Source organism: Zonotrichia albicollis, chromosome 3 (genome assembly GCF_047830755.1).
Source record: "Zonotrichia albicollis isolate bZonAlb1 chromosome 3, bZonAlb1.hap1, whole genome shotgun sequence".
Classification (NCBI taxonomy): Eukaryota; Metazoa; Chordata; class Aves; order Passeriformes; family Passerellidae; genus Zonotrichia; species Zonotrichia albicollis.
The window spans coordinates 100,594,653-100,609,766 of NC_133821.1; the positions used below are offsets into that span (position 1 = coordinate 100,594,653).

The 15,114-nt window shown below is 36.7% G+C and overlaps 1 protein-coding gene across 1 annotated transcript in view; it reads left to right on the plus strand.

Moving 5' to 3' along the window:
* RNGTT (RNA guanylyltransferase and 5'-phosphatase) overlaps positions 1 to 15,114 on the plus strand; it is a 171,081-nt gene that overhangs the window by 62,349 nt on the left and 93,618 nt on the right. Inside the window, exon 11 of the mRNA XM_074538269.1 lies at positions 892 to 1,056. Coding sequence (XP_074394370.1) covers positions 892 to 1,056 — 165 coding nt within the window. The remainder of the gene's footprint in view (positions 1 to 891; positions 1,057 to 15,114) is intronic.

The following is a 15,114-nucleotide window of genomic DNA, read 5'->3' on the forward strand; positions in this document are numbered from 1 at the left end:
TCACACTTGTAACAGTGCAAATCTATGAATTTTGTGTCTCATTGCTGTGAAAGTGACACCTGATTGAAATGAGCTTTAGAATTCATTAGTTGACAGTTGCTTGTTTTGTTCTAGTGATATCCATAGCGTGTTTTCCTCACCATCTAATGCTCAAAATATAATGAACTCCATTGCAAGCCGTTACTAATCTGACAAATGCGCATTTTGAATGCTCATACTGATCTGGTGCAATGCACCAAATGTAGAAAGAGCAATGTAAAGCTGCTGGTTTATTTCAGATCTTGAAAGGTCAGGATATGCTGCCGAGGCTTAGTGAAGGGTTTTACTGCCTTTTTGTGACTGAGCCCTTGAATATCTTGCAGGTTTTTGTAGCCATTGTTTATTGGCACATTTTCCAACTGCACCTATTATTCTCTTTTCTATGGCAGAAAAATGAACATTAATTAATGTCTCTTTCAAGGCATAAATATCCTGCACTTAGAGCAAGGCGCTCACTTAAATGTGTAAATCTCATTGCTTTGTCATTAAAAGTATTGTGAGCAAAATTATCTAAATGACTTCAGAGGAAAGCTATGTGGAGAAGTATAGCTGCCATATAAAAGCTATAATTAGGGAGTATTTCAATTATTTTGCTTAACTTTAAAGGTATTTGAGTGTTTAATTCATGTATGCATGAATGCATATTACAGATTTCTAGCTTTCTTTGAACTTTGATTTGGTTAAACCTCTTATAACCCGGGAAAAAATGTTTGAAAATCACACATTTGGGGAAAAATTTAGTAACTTGATAATTCTATGTATCTGTAGTTTTCTGTATATTTTGTTAGGAAAACTTAAATTGTTCAAATAATTTGTTGTTTGATTTTAATGCTGATTTTTGTAATTTGGCAGGGTCAGCCTGTTGGAGACTGTGATTTTAATGTTCGACTTGCATGTATAGAGAAGGAGATTATATTTCCACGACATGAAAAGATGAAAAGTGGTCTCATTGACAAAGCACAGGAACCCTTCAGTGTTCGAAACAAACCATTTTTTGACATCTACACTTCCAGAAAGGTAAGCTTGATTTCAGTTGTTTTATGTTGTGGTACTTGAGGCTGTATAACAGTGGTAGGTATAGGTTTTCCCTCAGCATTTTTGTTGTGTCTTCCAGTGAGTTCCTTTGCTAACCAAATCTTCAGCAATTGTTGTGGGGTGACTGGCAGCTTGGGATAATTCTGAAAAGTGGGTTTTTTTGGTTTTATTACTTATCTCACGCTTTTAGAAAACAGTTTTTGAAGATATCAATAAATCTAAGGTACCAGGTGAAAGTTTAGGGACATTGTAATCTGCATTTGAGATGATTGTGTTTCAAATGCAGTTCAGTCAACAATTTTTTTACCCTAATGTGTTTCCACCACCTTAAAAGCATCTTTGAGGTATGAATATCCATATGCTTTTAATTTATTGGGATATTTGGGGTTGGTGTATGGCTTCTTTGTTTTTTTTTTTTCCTTGGATTTTTTTTTTTTTTTGGTTGGTTTGAGGTAGGTGTTTTAAGTCTCAATCATGACAGACTCTGAAGCCTTCTACATTTTGGAGTTTAGGTTATACATTTTTCTTTTTGTATAGTGAACATTATAGGGTATTTTTGTCCTCATTTAAATCAGTCTTACCTAGTGACATATGTTCTTTTTACTACTCTTAAAGCAGAAAGCTTCTTAGGCTTGAAATCTGATCATTGTTTTCAATAAGCAAGAAGTTTTATGTCAATATTTGAGAATTGTTTGTATGCCCTATGATAACTGTAAGGAGTTTTAGGTAGCAGTACCAGTATTGATGTGGAATTTTATCTATGACAATATTGGTAAACACTTAAGAGAAATAATTATTAGTTCAAAATAGATCTCAAATCTATATCTGCTCAAAAGAATAGTATTCATAAAAATATATTCACAAAAGATCAATATATAAACTAAGAATTATGTTGCTCTTACTTACCTCAAAATACTCTTTCCATTTCATTACTTTTGTGAACTTGATGAGTATGATTCCTGTAACACTTCCTTAGGGTAATGAAAAAAGCCTTGCATTTTCATATTCATCATAACTTTGTGAATTTTTCATTATCTATGGTCAGAATAGACTATAAACAGTAGTCCAGTCTATTGAAGCATTGCCGTTTCCTGAAAAAAGACTATTTAAAAATAGTATTGTTTTACCCAAAGGATCTTTATCCTATTTTTATTTAGTCATCTCTGCAACTATAGCAACAAACATAGTGATGAATGCCTCATCAGTGTAGCTGAAAAAGCGAGCAGACTTCCTCTTGCATCAGTGATGAATGTCTTGAGAAGGCTTGCCAACTCTATGTGCAGGACAGCAAGGTCTGCAGAAAGATGAGGAATTCCTTCTGTCCTCCAAGTCTGTTCATATCCATCAATCCCTCTCCAGAGACAGGTGCTGCTGAATGGATCCTAAAGAGCGACAAGTGGGACCTGCTTTGGTAGATCCTGTCCTTATGTTCAATTAGACATTTTTCTTTTCTTTTCCAAGAAGAGTTGGATTCTTTCATCTTTAGGAAGGATCTAACAGGATCCTTCCTTTCTTGACTATAGTGAGCAGCTTTGTGGTTCTTAGTTGCTGGCTGGGGTAAAACCATTACAAGATCCTTAAAGATTTACACCCTTGAGTGGTCTCAGAAAAGCTGTGATATTTTTAAGTCTGGATTTCTTCCCTACTTTGTTTGCAGTGTATTTCACTGAGAGAAGATGTGGCTTCTTAAGTCACCCCCAGGGCTTGTTGTTGTCAAAGATCAAGGAGGGTAGCAGTCCTTGGTCACAGATAAGATGGATCTTGGATTACACCAGCATATTCAAGCGTGAAAAGGTGGAAAACCCGTACCTTGTCAGAATGGGTCTCATCAAAACTTTTGGAGTATGATTTGAAGTTGCTTGGTGTAGTTTTTTTTTTCCAGTGTAGCTGGGGTTTACTTGGGATCAAGAAAAGAATCAAGTGTACTTCATTGCATCTTATTTTTGTTTTGAGAAGCTTTAATTTTTGAAATACGTTCTCAGGATGCAGTTTGAACTTCACAAGAGAATGCTCTAGATCTCTTTTTTACAGCCTCCCTCCTCATTCTTTTCTATGATCTGAGTTAAGACATTCCATTCCATTCTTTTTGATAAAAATAATGTATCAGTAAATGTGTGTTAGATTGTGTGGACTGTGGGAAGATTACTCAAAAGGCCAGGAGCCTCGCTGCTATATTTAATAGCAGAAAAAGTGACAAAAACTTTTAATTATACCAGAAAAAATGAGTGTTTTCCATGTAGACTTAGTTATTTTCAGTGAAAAAGTGGGAAGTAATTATTTGAAACAGCAGTAAACTTCGTGCTGTGTTATATAATACATCCACTAATGAAAATGTTCTTCGAGTTATGGATTTGGAACTTAATGCCAGAGTTAGGTACTGACTGATTTTAATTTTTTTTTGAAATCTGGAAATCAATTTCCTGTGAATTGAAATGCACTTTTAAAGTGCAATTATAAAGTATGACTGTGTTTGTAGTTGTGTCTTGAGATTTAGTTTTGGATTTTGGAAATGAAAGCTGTGTTTTTATAATATTGCCTTCAGGGTTATTTTAAGATGTTTGAATGGAATGGACTGTTATTTTTTGTAAGACTGAGTTTTAGTGGTAAGACCAAAGAAACGAACAATCACTGGAGAGCAGGTTGTATATTCTCAGTGTCTCTAAAAATATTGCCTTGTTGAACTCTGATATTGATGAAGAAAGCAGTATCACTAAAGTTTTTTTCCTCTATAATCAATTAAACACAGATTAGTATTTTAGTGTTAGCTGGGAACTTCCTTTTAATGTAACTTCCAGGTTCTTTTAGACATTTTGAGCAAAGTTGAATTTTTGGTGTTTATCATTACGTTTGCATGATTGGTCACTTTTGTTGCATAGCTTGCTTTTTTTTGCATTTATTGGTTTGCATCAGAATTTAAGGAGACGATATGGTCAAATTCTCCCACCCATTGTGTAAGGAATGCAGCAGCCAGTGGAAGAAGCTGAGTTTTAGGTTGATGCTTTAAATGCTTCATACTAGTCGGCTTTGAACCATGGCCTTATATTTACAGGAATATTATGCAAGACTTTATTTTTATTATATTGAGCAGGAAGTACAGGTGCATAGAAATAATTATGTTCTTGGAAGTGGTCCATTCTTGGCTTTCCTTGCTTAAACCAATTCACAGTTCTCTTGCAAGGCTGTTTTGTGTGGACAGTCTCAGTCTGGATGTCCTCACTAAAGCCCATTGTCTAGTGAAAATTCTGTCTAGCAGGAGTAGGAAAAAAGTTCCTTTCTGTGCAGTCTGTGGTCCCATGGAGAATTGTGCCCATCACTCTCAATGGAACAAAAGGCTAAAGGTTAAATAATGATACAGGTCAAGTGAACAACCTTTTGCAAATGTTAGCACACTGTATGTCAATGACTTGTCAGTTTTAGACTATTATCTGGTTTTAAAATGACAGCTTGTCCTAGAGGGATTAGAGAGAAGGTAATTTCTGCTGGAAGATTAAATGGTCTGGGATCCTTTTAAAAGTTTTCAGTCAAATCTGTTAACTGACAGGTGATTTACTTTGTTCTCCTTGTATATTTGACATTTGGAATTTATTTTTACTTTTTAAAACTGCTTTTGTTGTAGTTAGGAGAGGTGGAAGGTTTAGAGTTTATACCAATGAAGGTATAGCTCCTGTTGAGATGGTTTGCTTTGAAAAATTAAGTGGCTGTGGACTTCTGATGATGCAGGAGAACATGTAAGTGCACACTTTCCTGCTGTTCATGTATTTTGCAGGCAGCTGAGCAGCTGTAAGGTACTGTTTGCATGCCCTGAAAGAGTGAACCCTGATAAAGGGCAGAATATGCAGACATTGCTCATCTGTGTGTGCCAAGAGAGCTGTTAACCAAAACTGACTGAAAATGACAAGGCCCTGTCTTACATCTCCAAGTTGCCTACAGACAACACGAGGAGGAGCTTTGCAGTCATGGGACTGAGGAATTGAATGGCAACAATGGTGGTTGCAGAAGTGTCAAATACTCTGTCTATTGAAGATCTTGAAACCCCCATCCCAGTGGAGAGAGAATGTTACCATCTGGAGGTTTTCTATTGCCAAGAAGACCTGTTTCCTCTGTTTTTATTTTTGTGTTGATTTTCTATGCCTTCAGGAGTAGTTTAATCAGCTCACCTTTCAATCCTGCATTTCCTGACCTAGATTGGCAGCCATTCTTCATGGCTGGCCTACATCATGTTCCTCACTCCATCTGTTCTATTCCAAGGTTTTGGCCTATTTATCATCTAATCACATTTTAATTGTCTTCTAACCCATGTCTCCTCTACCATTTTGTTTCTGTTTGTTTTTATTTTTCATGTCTTACATTTTTTCCTCACTTATTCCTGTTCCATCTCCCCAAGAATGGAAAGCTTATTGGTATAAAGGCAGTATTGCCTTATTTCACCCTGAGATACTTTTGTGCTGGTGTAACCATCACTTAAATCTTCTTTTTGGCATGCTTTTCTTCTGTAAACACAAATAATCATTGACCTGAGGAACTTAGTAAACAAATAAGGAATAAGAAGCTGCAAAGATATTACCTTACTCTTATACTAGAATTTGAAATCTTGGCAGCTGTCTTATATCCCAGCATGTAGTACTTCAGCCTGATTGTTCAAAGTTATTTTACCACATGAATTGTAGAGGTAAGTACAGCCAATCAGCCCAACTGGTAGCTTTGTAAATTGTAAGATGAAATAGGTGACCAAACTGCAGATTTGAGCTGAATGTAGGTTACTGCCATTTGAAATTCAGTGCTTGCACTGCAGCTATTACAGCGACTTGATAAGGTCTTCATGGTGAGAGAGATGGACGAGAATCTTGTTAGATGATCAGAAGGCTGGATTTATTGATATATGATATATAATACATTATAACTATACTAAAAAGAATAAGGAGAGAAGTTGCAGAGGCTGCTAAGTTAAGAATAGAATAGCTAAGAATGCATAACAAAGTTCTGTATTTAGGGAATCTGTCCCCGAGCTTGGTCTTGTGATTGGCCCCTAATTGTAAACACAGAACATGATCCAATCACAGGAGCACCTGCTACATTTCACAGCAGCCGATAACAATTGTTTACATTCTTCTTCTGGGGCCTCTGCTTCCCAGAAGATGCACAAATCTCAAAGAAAAGATTTCTATGAAAAAATGTCTGCGATAGCAGCTATTTCATGCAGCCAGCTGCAGCACTGCAATGATGTGAATACTATTCGGTAAATATAATTTCTGTCAGTGGGAGGTTGGGGGTAGCAGAGGCTTTGCAGGCCAGTAGTGGTGGGGAGCCCAGCTGCTTCTGACTGTTCCTTGACTTTCTGTGGGACAGGGAAGCATCAGCTACTAGCTTAGATTTGGGTTCCCTCAAGCTAGGGCAAACACTGACTCAGCTGTGGTAACTTCTCAGCCTCCTTGCTTTGCTGGAGTCACTTAAGGAGACCCATTCATGAAGAAGAATCTGTGTTTGTTTCCTGGAGTAAACAGAATAGGATTAGGCTACTTGCTTTTGGTTATTATTATTTATGATGTTGAAGGTCAAATATAATATTTCAGTACAATAGTATTTTGGTTAGGAAAGAAGTTTTTTCTTTAAGAAATTATTCACACATTAGTTACGTGTCACATTTTTCAGAAAGTGATCTACTGAAGTTAAAACAAGCAGCCTTGGATATTTCCATGAAGGATTATTCTCATAACTTGTGGCCCATGTTAGATATTGCTAGTGGTACAAATAAATTAATGTAGAATGAGTCAGATGTGGAATATGTAATTAAATTTTGACTTGTCAGACTATCATAGGAGAAAGAAAGCATTGAAACTTGTGGAAAAATAAAGCTGTATTGCTGAAGTATTCTACTTGGTGCACACTGTAAGTTTAAACATCAGGACACTACATATTCAGCTTAGCTTTTAACAATTTAACATTAGATTTGAACATTCTAACATTTTTGTAAATTATTTCTTCTGTATTTTGTGCAGTGGAAATACAATATACCTTTCTAAGTAGGAAAAGTGTCTTTAACAATGATTTCTTATTTCAGTTTTATGGTGTATTACCAAACCAGGGAAATGCAAATATGTTTGGACCTATTTACCAGTTGGTTTGCCAGTATGGACAATTGAATTGTATATTTGATATCTTCTGAATTAGTTAGAAGACTCAGCTGTGGTGACTAAGTGGGTCACTCCACTCATTAATTGAGGGGCAACTGTTTAATATTGTCCATTGTGCCACTTCACAGCCTGTCACTTTCCAAACTGCCTTCTGGCAATGCAGCTCCACAGGGAAGCCATCAGCCTTCTCCTGTTGGAATGATGTTCAAGAGACATGCACTTAATTTGGATAAAATGAATAAAAGCACAAAGAAAATGGTAAAGATGGGGGTGAAATTTAAAGCAACTCATTATGATGCAAGATTATAGGACATTGCTGCTAGCTGTTTCTTTTCTTGTAATATGCTCAATTTTGAGAAAAAAACCCCAAACCAGACCTTGAACAAAATTAGTCTTTAAAATAAAGAAATTACAAAATCTTAACATTTTACTATTATGGTTTTACAGTTTTGGTTTCAACTTTGTAGCAAATAAAGCCCTGAAGTGCCATTGCATAGCAGAGGGATCTGATTTTTTAAACATCCAGAATATAAAGTTAAACCTTAATTTTTGTGTTAAAATCTATGCTTCAGGCCCAGTATAAAATATTAGCACAGTTTGCATCAGGACTTGGAACAGTAGATGTATGAAAACATTATGTTCTTGTATATCAGTTTTGTGTCTGACTGAATTATTGTATAAACTATATATTTAGTTTTGTTTTTGTTGACAAGTCTTATTAGAAATGCTTAATAAAATAAAATCCTCAATTATCTGACTTAATTAAAACAGACCTATCCTTGATTTTGGCAACCAGAGACCAGATTAGGTTGGAACAGTTTATGCAGATTTGCACAGGGGCTGGGTAACAGATAAACCGTATCAAGTATGTAACAGTGGAAGATCATTCAACCCCATTGTACTCAACCCAGTGCCATTCTTTCCTTTGAAATCAGAAGAACTATTAAATTTAGTATTTGGTAAAACATAGAGAATTAGGGAGCTTGCAGGCATCAGTGTCATGAGAGCCTTGCTCAGTTGAAGACATTACAAACTTTACTGAGTGTCTTTTGACCATTCAGGAACGTCATAGATTGCAGCTAATGTGTAAATAGATCAAAGCATTTGCTACTGGAGCCTATTGAATCTCCTCTGTCTCCAGCAACACTGTCATCTCAGGTGGGTGTGTTCTTCCAGGTAGGAGAGCGTGGGGAGAGTGATGTGGGTGACATCCCTATGCCTAAAAGAAAGAAAATGAAGGCACCATGCAGTTTGAAACAGAACTGTGAAGAGCACAGTACATGAAATGGCCAAGCCATGAAATATATTGCTGTTTCTTTGTCAGGAAAAATAAATATGAAATATTGCTGTTTGGCAGGGTCATTCCCACAAAGTTTCAAGGAGTTCACATTTCTCTAATGTTGAAGCTATCACAAAAATCAAAGTTTCTTGGAGGAGCTTATTTCTGTTATTTGAAAGAAGCATTTGAAAACATCATAGTTAATTGATGTCAGTTTCTCAATTGTGTTTTTGAGAAGAGATTGACAGTGAGAAATGCCTCATGCTTATTTTGAATTCAGGAATGCAGATGTGCTGTCAAATTAAGCATTAACACACATAGTGCTTATGTTATTCTTGGGTATTGTTTTGAATATATTAGGTGCATAACCTTTGGAGTTGTTCACTCAGAACCAGCACATGGGTGACAGCTCAGTGGGGCTCTTACTGTAGCATGCTCTAGGTTTTTCTAAGATGTCTCCAAATAATTAAGAAATATGGCATACAGCTAGTGTTATTAGCATATTTGAAGAGTGCTGTTAGTGAATTAGCTGCAAAGCCAAGAGGATATAAAAAAAAAAAAAAAAAGAACCATCAAACTTGATTTCCTGCCACCCTCACAATGTATTTTTCTCTTGTCCACAACAGCATTTTTTTCCTATGTGACTGGGTAGTGAAATCAAGCTAATGTGGTACTTAGACTTTCATATCCAAGGTTGCACCTCAAGGCGCTTTTTCCTAAGAGGTGCCTCATGGCACAAAGCAAGCTACAGGGTTGAATCTCTTTGGCTTTGTTTCTTGGAGGTGTTGCTCATTCCCTCTCACATGAGTATAAACTGGAATTTCTATTGCTTTTCTCTCCTGGAAAAAATATATGGACTCCAGTGGAGACTTTTCTGCAGAATTGCTGTTCTAAAAGGTAATGAAGAGTGGTGTCATTAGAATGCTAATGACCAGTCACTAGTAGTTTGGGCCCTTGTCAGTCACTGACTATGAAATTATATGGGCAAATGGTTGAGGAAGACACTCTGCAGTGGTTGTGGTTCTTGAAATTATGTTATTTTTGGTCTGTGGTCTGCTGACTAGCACTAAGTCTTCAGCATATTTGACTTTTACATGTTTGACTTTGACACAAAGGAGTCTGGGAGCCCTGCACGTCACACTTTTCAGCAGGAAACAGACTGCTTGGAGCCAAAGTGCAGACTGCAGGTACCGGTGGCAGCCTACATCTGCAGCCTTTCAGCTTCATCCACTTGGAATGCAGGAGGGCCATCAAATGAGAACATGTTTATAATACATCTGAGAGGACTGTTGTACCAATGAGATATGTAAATGTTTCTTTCAATGCTCCTGCTGAGTTTCTAACTAGTTGTAGACAGAAGGGAGTACATAGTTGCCAGAGCAAACCCAGAATTAGGTCACCTTCCTTCCTCTCTGTGCATGCACCTGTCTGTTGCCACTTCATGTTATTTCAACTTTGCTGCTCCCGCTGTTACTAGTGCAGAGCTTGTGGAGGTTCACTGGAAGTGCCCAGGTGATTCCTGTCCTGCTATCATGGGCTGTACATGGAGAGGTGACCCCTGGTAAATCTGACCTCCACAAAGTGCTGGGAAATACAAGAAAGTGACCCTCCCACTAAAGGATTTCTTCTCCATTATCTGTAATTAAAACAAATGGAAGACTGTCAGTGAATGGCTTTTTGTGGAATATGAATTTCAGATTGAGCATCCTCTAACAGTGTTTTGCTAGATGAGCTGTTAGGACCATGTGTATTTGAATACCATGAGCGATGCTCAAAAGGGTAAAGCAGTGTATTCTGTACAGCAATGCTTGCTAAACATCCATGGAGGAGTGTAGACAGGAAGCTACACGTGCTCCTCTAGCAAAAAAATGTTTGTTGCTAGAAACTGGTCAGTCTGTGAAGTATTCAGTATTATTAAACACACCTTTGATTGACCTTTCAAAAGAGAGAAACATGCCTTGCACGCTCACTTCTTTTGGGCTGCAAGTTTCCTATCCTTAGCAGGTCTATAGTGCTGGATTCTGGTCTAGTGTGTTTAAAATTATTAGGGTATTCCTTATGGAATTTTTAAAACATACTTCAGTGACCAGTTGTTGCCAATGTGTTTTTGTTGTGGCTGTTGGCTATTCCTACACCTAACAGATGGCACTCGTGTACATTGACAAGCTGTGGGATAGCTGAGCATTACTAATAAAACCTATCACATGTTAAACTTGACCTGACATTAATCAAGTTTTGAATGCTACAAATGATTCATGGATAATAATTAGTCTCTTGATCATATTAGTGAACATCAGTCTCACAATGCTGCCATTATCTGCTTTCATTCTTATAGGGAACAAATCTATTGCCATAATTAGGTGTTTTTCATATCTTTTGAGCCAAAATGTTCTGTATGATTAACTTAGTAAAGAGGTTATTTTTAGTCTTTCAGTATGATTGATTTCAGAGCTTCTAGTAAATTAACAAATTGAAAGGTTTTCCATAAAATAATATTTTATAAAAAATATATATTTAAAAATTTTATCAACTGAAAAATTTCCATATGTCTTTACACAGTCATTTGGTATATTTTTCATCACCATATGATTCAGCTGTTGCCAGAGATTACACAGTTCAAAACAGTGGTGATTTTGTTAAACAGGTGAACCTTGGGATTTGACTTCTACTCTTTTTGTTTAGTTACTGGGTTACTGGTGAACATCAAGTGCTTTCAATATGTACGCGTTCATACAGACATAATAATGTTGGCAGCTTTTCTCTGGTTTTGTCTTGAATTAGCATCTTGAGTTGGATGGCTGTGTGAAAGCTAGGATTTGAGCTTTGAGCATGAATTTTTTAAAGGATTTTCGTACAGTTTTACAGCCCTGATTTTACAGCCCAAAAGCATGAAATTTCTTTTTAAGTAATGAGCAAGTGAGAAGTTTATACTTTGTGTTCCTTATGCAGTTAGGGCAAGTAGATAATTTCGCTGGTTTACTAAAAATGTAGCAGTTATCTTCAGTATGTGTTGGTGCCTAATTAGCATAGGAAACTTCTTTAAGCAATTACTTCTTGGAGAGCTCAGTTTTTAATTTATTTTCTACAGTTTTTGATCCTACTTTTCCTTTATGCATGTTTTAGATCATTGACATAGGCCAGGAAATATTTTGTTACTTCATAGTTTTTTCTTAGCATATTAGCTTTAGAATATTTAATATAAGCTGTAATTTTCTGACAGTACTCTGAGTTATTATGATGCTTTTTCTTTCTTGCCTTCTATTGCTGGTAAGATAAATATAGCTGAATACAATGACTAATGAAGGAGGATGCATTATACTATTGGACATTACCCTGATGCAGATACACTTCAGCTGATACTGTTCTTACACTATTTATTTGATGTAAGGTAACATATCATATTTTGATTAGGAAATGAGACTGATGCAGGGGAAACCAGGTCATGTTACATTATTGAAAGTCTGCTTTTCAGCATTTTTATAGGTCATTTAGAGGAAAACTTGAAATCATGTTTATGAGAGATCATTTGTGGTTTTGAGAGGGAAATGAATGTTAACAATGAAGCAGAAATCTTTACTTTATGACCATGTGTTAAGTCACACTCCTGAGACCACGGGCTGTGGTTTCAGGATCTTCAGAGTTACTTGGAAGGAGCCACTTTGAGGCAAGCAGCCAGTCAAATTGGCTGGTCAAATACTTTCGCAAGTGCTCAAGGATGCAGAGATCTCCTTGAAAGGAGACTCCTGTGAAAGAAAACAGGGAGTACATTTTTTCTTGCTGCTGTGGCCCTTCTGGAATGTTCTGTCTAGTCTAAATGGCATGGTCTCATTTGATAAAAAAATTGTATCTGTGGGATATCTTTTGAGGACACATTGAAATATTTGAAAGTTACATCTGCTTCTTTGTGAAATGTTTGAAATGTGAACCTTGTCTCTAAAAAAAAAAAACCTCTAAGAGATGTCTTGGTCAGAATCTAAAAAGAGGAGCAAGAAAGAAAAGTTGAAGGAAGAAAAAAATTGCTGAGAAATAGAAATTAAATTTTTAATTGCAAAGGCTGTACTTCATTGGACAGCTTAATGAAGATTGTGATTCTCCATCACAGCATGCTGTAATTTGAGATTGCAGAACTTTCTAAATAAATTACTTGGCACTTGAGCATATCACTTGAAGAGGGACTTAAATATGTGTGAGAGGAGATGGTTTCATCCTCATAGCTGTCTGAAAGTTAGTATGAAATGGTGATCCAGATGATGTCTGGTTTGGAGCAGGGAGGGTAGGAAGCAATAAAACTGCCAGAGATGTGTCTTTGATCCTCTCCCACCCACCCTCAGATTGTTAATTTACTCTAGGTTTGTTTAGATCAGCTGTTTTACTTGCAGTGCAATGTTAGATGAGTTGTTGGTATCCTGAATGTGAAAAAGATAAAAGTCTGCATGTATTGAGTTTCATGTGTTTGGTGTTTTTTTTGTTTTTTTTTTTTTTTTTTCTTTTTTAAATCTATGCTTCAGAAGGTGTGTGCTCCCTTTAATCCCCAAAACCATGGATTCCCTGGAGTCAGTACAGTTTGTTTTGAAAGTTTTACCATGTATTTGTGGTAATTCAGTCAGTGAACTGAAGTCAAAACTTCTCTGAACACTTTGGTTTGGGTTCTATTTCTGTTAAAATGTGAACTAGCCAACTTCTATTTGAGAAAGAACGTTTGAGATTCTGGATTTAATTTTTAAATAATATATGAAACTTTTCTCCCCTATGACATAGTCACTCACAGGTTTGATGATTTTTTGCTTTGAGACTGAAAGCAGCTGTTTGGTTCTTGATACCTTCTCTGCTTTTAGACACAGAACAAACCAAAGAAGACGTGGTGCTGCAGGACAGGGGAAACTGGAAAGATTCTGGTGAGGAGGAAAGAGCTACAGCCATAGCTTGGAGGACCACTTCCCTCACTTGACATTAAGCTGCATTTGATAGTATTTTGGAGCATTGCACAGCAGCCTGTGTATCATCTGAAAGGAAGCTTATACCCCACCAAGTACATCCTTACTTCTTTTCCAGGAGGCCTCTTTTTCAAAATATACTGTTTGCAAGCTGGAGTGTAGAGTGTTAGTAGCTTGGATGATAGTTCTGTCATTGCCTGATACAGACTGATGTGTTTTTGGGAAATGTGATAGCTGGGATGAATCTGAGCCAGACTATTTTTGCATTATTTTAGCTGATCTTAACATAAACATCATTCTGTGGGATTTCTGATGTCATTCAAAACCAGGATTTATGAAGATTTATGTAGTAGATTATCTACGGAGGTGTATGAGCTCATGTTTATAAACTCGATGGTTGTCAGGATGTGAGAATTTCTTTGAGGCTGTCAAAGATGGAGAGGGCTGTCATCCTTGGAGAAGGGAATGGCCCTTTAAGTTGGACTGAAACCTAAGATGGTGAAGATGCTTGCTCTGTGAAGTTAGGAATGACAGTAGGCCCATGTATGAAGGTGTTCTATGTTCTGGCTGACTGGCAATTCAATTAATAGTTTATTTGTAACTAATACTTTAGAGTGAAGTATGTTCCCTGTTACAGCTCTCTGTAGAGTGAACAGGTCCTGATGATCAGTGATTTGAAGATGGGTCTGGAAAACGCCATAGGGACTGCAGGCAGAATTGTTTTATCTTGACTTGAAGTGAAGCGTATGAAGTGAAGTTCTGAAATTAAAAAAGCAAGGAAAAGGGACATGTATTTTTCTTGTATGATTGCATTCAAAGGGTTTTTTCTGTATCCCTAAGTATTTCAGGAGGCTAGCAAGCAGTGTCAGTTTTGAATCAGAAATACAGACAAAATGGTTACCAGTATTTGCATATTGTGACACAGGAGATCAATAATTGTGATGTGTGTGCAAGGACCTTAGTAAAATTATTTTCTAGAAAGTCAGTATGACTTTGCAGAGTCATCTTTATATTTTAGAATCCTCATAACTCACATTGTGTTGTGTTTCCATGAGTTTTTTTTAGTAAGGGTAAGGAAAAGGCATAGTAGTACTTGCTGGACTTACTTATTTTATGAATAATGTAGTGTCATTGAACTCATAGAATTATGTGTCTTGGCTCAGAAATACCAAAACATTAATGAAAACCTACTAGCATTGCATGGAATCTGTATGCACCTAAATTTTCTCCCCTTCCTGCTGAAGGAGCAAAGTGATTTCTTTGTTGGTATAAGTACAGAGGGATCTCTAAAGCGTGAATTTTCAATTATCCACAGAAGAACTGCTGACTGGTTCAGTGTTTTAGCAAAATCAGCTTCAGCAAGTTATTAGTGCTCTTTTGCTGCTCTTCTTCTCAGTGGTTAAGGAGCAAGGAGAAATCCTGTTACTCATCATACAGCTCCACTCAATCCATGCAATTATACCATTCTTTTCCTTAGAGAAGTGTTATTAGATGTAGGGATAATTTTAAATTTAGTTGAAAAGTATGAAAGAAAAAGTTTTAAATAATAAACTGTAATATAAGTATATGGTTTATTGCAGTGTTCACAGGGAAGAAGGAAGCTGAAAGGAGTGAACAAAGGAGATCTCAGGTGGAACTAGATGCCATGAGGCAACATGGAATTTGATGCCAGAAGAGCTGGTTCACATGCATCATT